General features: G+C 31.4%; 1 protein-coding gene across 1 annotated transcript; it reads left to right on the top strand.

Moving 5' to 3' along the window:
- Positions 1-442: 442 nt before the first annotated feature.
- CCAP (Crustacean cardioactive peptide) lies at positions 443-2,549 on the top strand. Its single transcript, XM_040724861.2, has 4 exons — positions 443-550; positions 1,704-1,776; positions 1,998-2,071; positions 2,136-2,549. Exons 1-4 carry the CDS (start codon positions 476-478, stop codon positions 2,196-2,198), a joined length of 285 nt encoding a protein of 94 aa, XP_040580795.1. The 5' UTR covers positions 443-475; the 3' UTR covers positions 2,199-2,549.
- The last annotated feature ends 1,926 nt before the right edge of the window (positions 2,550-4,475 follow it).

Raw genomic sequence — 4,475 nt, 5'->3', positions numbered from 1 at the left:
TTTTTAATACAAATTGAATAATTCCTTAGTTTAGGGGCGAGGGTTACAGGCCCTCCAGCCCACCCCTTGTTGACACCTCTATTAACTTACAAAAGGAATGCTGTAAGATAAAGATTGTTTTGTTTAAAAGATCAACATACGGCCATTATATATATGAAATTACTACTTTTTCAATAAAAGGCTTAGTATGGGAAAAAATCCTACATAAATCAAGTGTATAAGTATCAAAATATATACGTATGATCCCCAGTGGGAAATGACCCTCATAAATACTTTTATGATTTTTGTTGTAATTGATACGAAAGAAGCATTTAATAACACATTGAAAAAGTCATTTATAGTGAATACCACGGATTAATGGGTGTTGTTTATTTGCGGAACAGCAGGGCACTTTAGAGTCTGAGTATATAAATAACCAGTTGTTACTCTCAAAACCACAGTTGGATTTCTCATCTTGAATTGTGCAGCCTCAAAAATGAATTTATCCGGAGTACTCGCTTTGTGCCTTAGTCTTATTGTGCTTGTATCTACGGCTTCCATTTCCCAACGCGTAAGTTGATATCTTGGACTGTAATTCCCAAAATCATATTCAAATCACATTTTTTAAACATTATATTTAGAAATTGCAAACTTTCAAGTAAAGAAGGAATTAGTAGCAGAAATTAAATAAATTTTATTATGTGAGACACAATCCCCATAGCATTCAAATATAAAATAAATAAAACACATCATTAAAAAGTCAACATCCTTGCTTCAATAAACTTTTTTAATAGGATTTTTGTTGCAACACAAGTGATCAATTTCCTAGTAACAATATCTCACTATGTTTTTGCGACTAAATTATGTAAATAAATGCGTTTTTAAAGACACTTTCAACATATCCACAACTGTTTTTTGAAAGGTATCATACTTAATAACAGTAAACTTCACTTGCTCATAGCTTCATACTTGTTGCATTTGATAGAATAAAAATTATACTATTTTTTTATTGTCAAATGTGGATGTTTCTGTATCTTTTCTTGTTATGAGCATTCTGAACGTTGATTGGTTTAATTATATTTTGGTATTGTTAAGCTATAAGCAATTCTCAAAAACTTTTATTATAGCTCAACAGTTAGGAAGAATTGGGTAACTACCAATAAATTTTGGGCATTTTTTCTGTTTTATTTTGGAGGAAAGTTTGCAACTTAATGCAGAATAAGACACATCCCCTTTCATCAGCTTCTTTTTTAAATCATTCATAAATCATCATTGTGTAGATAACCAATAAGAACGTATAGGAAACATTTTCAAATTTTTTAATAATTCGGAAAAAAATTAAGTACGATTCGAATAAAATAAAAAATACTTGATGAATAATAACTTGACATTGGAGATGGAGAAAAAATATAATACCTACATGATATTAAAATGATTTTTCCGTCTATTTGGGATTTATCCAGCCCAACGTAGTAAGGGCAGCAATACATAATTAGAATCTTGATATAGGTCTCGAGATATAGTCTTTAAACATAATTAATTTAACGCACTTTGATTTGATAAGAGCCTTTAAATCGCAGTATATATTGTATTTTTTTGTCATCCTTCTTCGTCTGTTTGTTGTATCAACAACCAATTATAATTTTTAAATATTATAAAATCTGTTTGTTTGTTTCAAGAGTTTGTCATTCTCATTTTAATTTAATTTCTTTCTTTACTAACAGAGTATTTCACCTCATGCAGAAAACTTGTATTATAACCATCTTCAAAAACGGCCATTTTGTAATGCTTTTACGGGTGAGTACGACTATTATTCTATACCATTGTATTTGGTCTTTATTTTTCATCAAAGACAGGAAGAAAAATAATATGTCAGCGACAAATATTTAATTTCCTTAAGAGTATCTTCCCTTTTTCAAAGACTATCTCCCTTTTGAAATTTCCAACACTTTTACACACATACAAAGATGATATTATAATGTGTTATTTCTCGTATATATAATTTTTTTATTCAAAAGGATGTGGACGTAAGAGATCGGATCCTTTATTAAGTCAAGAGCAAGTTATGGAAGATTTTGAGCCTTACCTACTCGTAAGTTGTTGTTTTTTAGTAAATAATATATTAATATACTTTAATATCATACTTAATTTTAAAGGGACGATTGCAAAAGCGAAGTGATGAACCCTACGGCCATGAAGACCTATATGGATACATTTAAACCACCTCCCTTCAATCCCTTTTTTCCCTTTCCTTAACCGAACAAATAACAAAAATGAATTCGAATCCATTGACACAATCCAAAAAGAACAGATAATTATTATAATTTATCATAAAAGTTTATGTGATGCTTAAAAAATTTTCAAAAAGAAAAGAAAAAGATATTATTTCTCCTGTTAAAGTTTATAGTTTTTATCAAGGAATGTTTTGTTAGATTTATATATATTAAATATCAATATTTTTTATGAACTATTAAAATTATCGTAATAGCTGATGATGACCTAACAATAATATAGAAGTGCATGTTATTTACTTAATCAAAAATGACCTAATATACATTTTTACGAACAAATTAAACAAGTTGTCTACTTATACAAATATAATATAAAGGTTAATCTACAATATGGGGAAGCAGATTGAGAAAATTTTCTCCCATGTGTCTCAAAAAGGACAAAGAGTTTAACTTTCTAAAACCTATATAAACATACATATATAATTTTTTTCCAAAGTGACCCCCATCAGCGGAAATCATGGTCTCAATCAGGGGCTTGATCGACTTACATGTGTTTTGACATAGTCCATGAACATATAAGCACATTCTTTCCCAAAAGAATCCTTCAAATTTTGAACACAAGAGAGCAGGATTTCACATACCTTCTTCTCGACGGCATTCAAATGCCGTAGTCCAAGGTGTTAAAGTCTGGCCTGGGTTGTCTTGCCCTTGTGCCCGGGTACCCAAATCTACTTCCAAACATGGTGCTCTGAGGATAGTTTGAACCCAGCTAAGTTAATGTGACCATTATAAAGTCTCCAGGGACTTCTTGGCGCCAATCTTGAGGACCTAAGTAAACCAAAAAGGTGGTATTATTTTGCCATCAGATGCAACGACCCACTGCATCATGACAGAGACAGGATGCTTTGTGGCTTTAATACGGGGCATGTTATCAAGTCAGTAGTCTAAGTAGAAGGTGTTATGGGCGTTTCGGTACTATTTCATGGTTTTGAGCTTCTTGTCAAAAAATATTTACACATTCTATAGACATAAGATGAAGCCACTGATTACATCACATATGGTATTTGGGCCCCACTTATAATTATGAGAAAGCCTCTTCATGCTGATTGTAGGATAATTTCGGATGACAGCCTTAATGTCGTCCAGGAACTCCAAAGTCTTTTTTTGATTGTGCCCACATGATATATACTTTGTCCAAAGCCCTAACTAAAGAAAAGAGTGAAGGTCCAATATTCTGAGCTGTATTTGAGTCTATCTTTTCAGTGTTTAGGAAAAGTCCAAGTCCTCATGTGGGTCTTTCTAGTGTCGAGTCATCCTGCTCCCGGTTTTTCTGGTTCCGAGTACAATTCCTCATTGTCTGTGTCCATGGAAAATAGGTAATGTCTGGATCTACCTTCTCGTCTAAGGCAAGATATCCTTTCCCACAAGTTATTCCCTAATCTTTGGCAACACTGATCTACTGTTGGACTTTACTGACTTTGTGATGGTGAATTGAAGATGAAAAAGAATAAAAGATACTTATAATAAATAAAAACAAATATTAAGGCAGGGCGCTCTCTCCCTGACTCAGGTAACTCATGCCAAAATCCAGTCCCCTTTTTAAATAGCATTTTATGCAACTCTGGATATAACTATAAATTACAATGCAACTTTCTAAATGATTCGTCAGAATAGTAAAAATAAAGGAGGAAAAATTAGGCAGTGCATTCATATCTTGCTTATACCAACTTATATATATATTTCTTAAATTACGTTCACTGTAATCGTCACCGTCTTCGTCACTGTAAAAAAAAGTATTTCTTGGTAACTTTGATAAAAGTCATTATATGTAAACTATTGTGCTTCTTACTCATTAATAAATTTATTTTTTTCTAAGTATGAAGGAACAGAGGTATAAAGCTAAGTGACGAAAGGTACATGTTAGATTGAGTAGATTCATTATCTTATTAATACATTTTCCTCGCAAAAGATGTCACTTTTTATGATACCACAGATGGCATCATTTAATCATTTTATGTCCTTTTCAGACATAAGTTATGGTATTTTTTTTTATTGTCTGAATTAAAAAGGTGAGTTAATGGAAGGTGCATAGTTAGTACTTGAGTAATATTGAAATAAACTTGACATACGGGTGATATATTGTAAAAAATATTGAATTGGCGCTATGATTAAAAATGTTTTACCTAAATTATAAAAATACCGTATGAAATATTTTTAAATTAAAATAAATTTTACTGGTGCTACATGAAGCATTCTGAAATGATA

Source organism: Lepeophtheirus salmonis, chromosome 14 (assembly GCF_016086655.4).
Source record: "Lepeophtheirus salmonis chromosome 14, UVic_Lsal_1.4, whole genome shotgun sequence".
Lineage (NCBI taxonomy): Eukaryota > Metazoa > Arthropoda > Copepoda > Siphonostomatoida > Caligidae > Lepeophtheirus > Lepeophtheirus salmonis.
The sequence above is the reverse complement of the archived record's forward strand: the minus strand, read 5'-3'. Positions and strand labels throughout refer to the sequence as shown.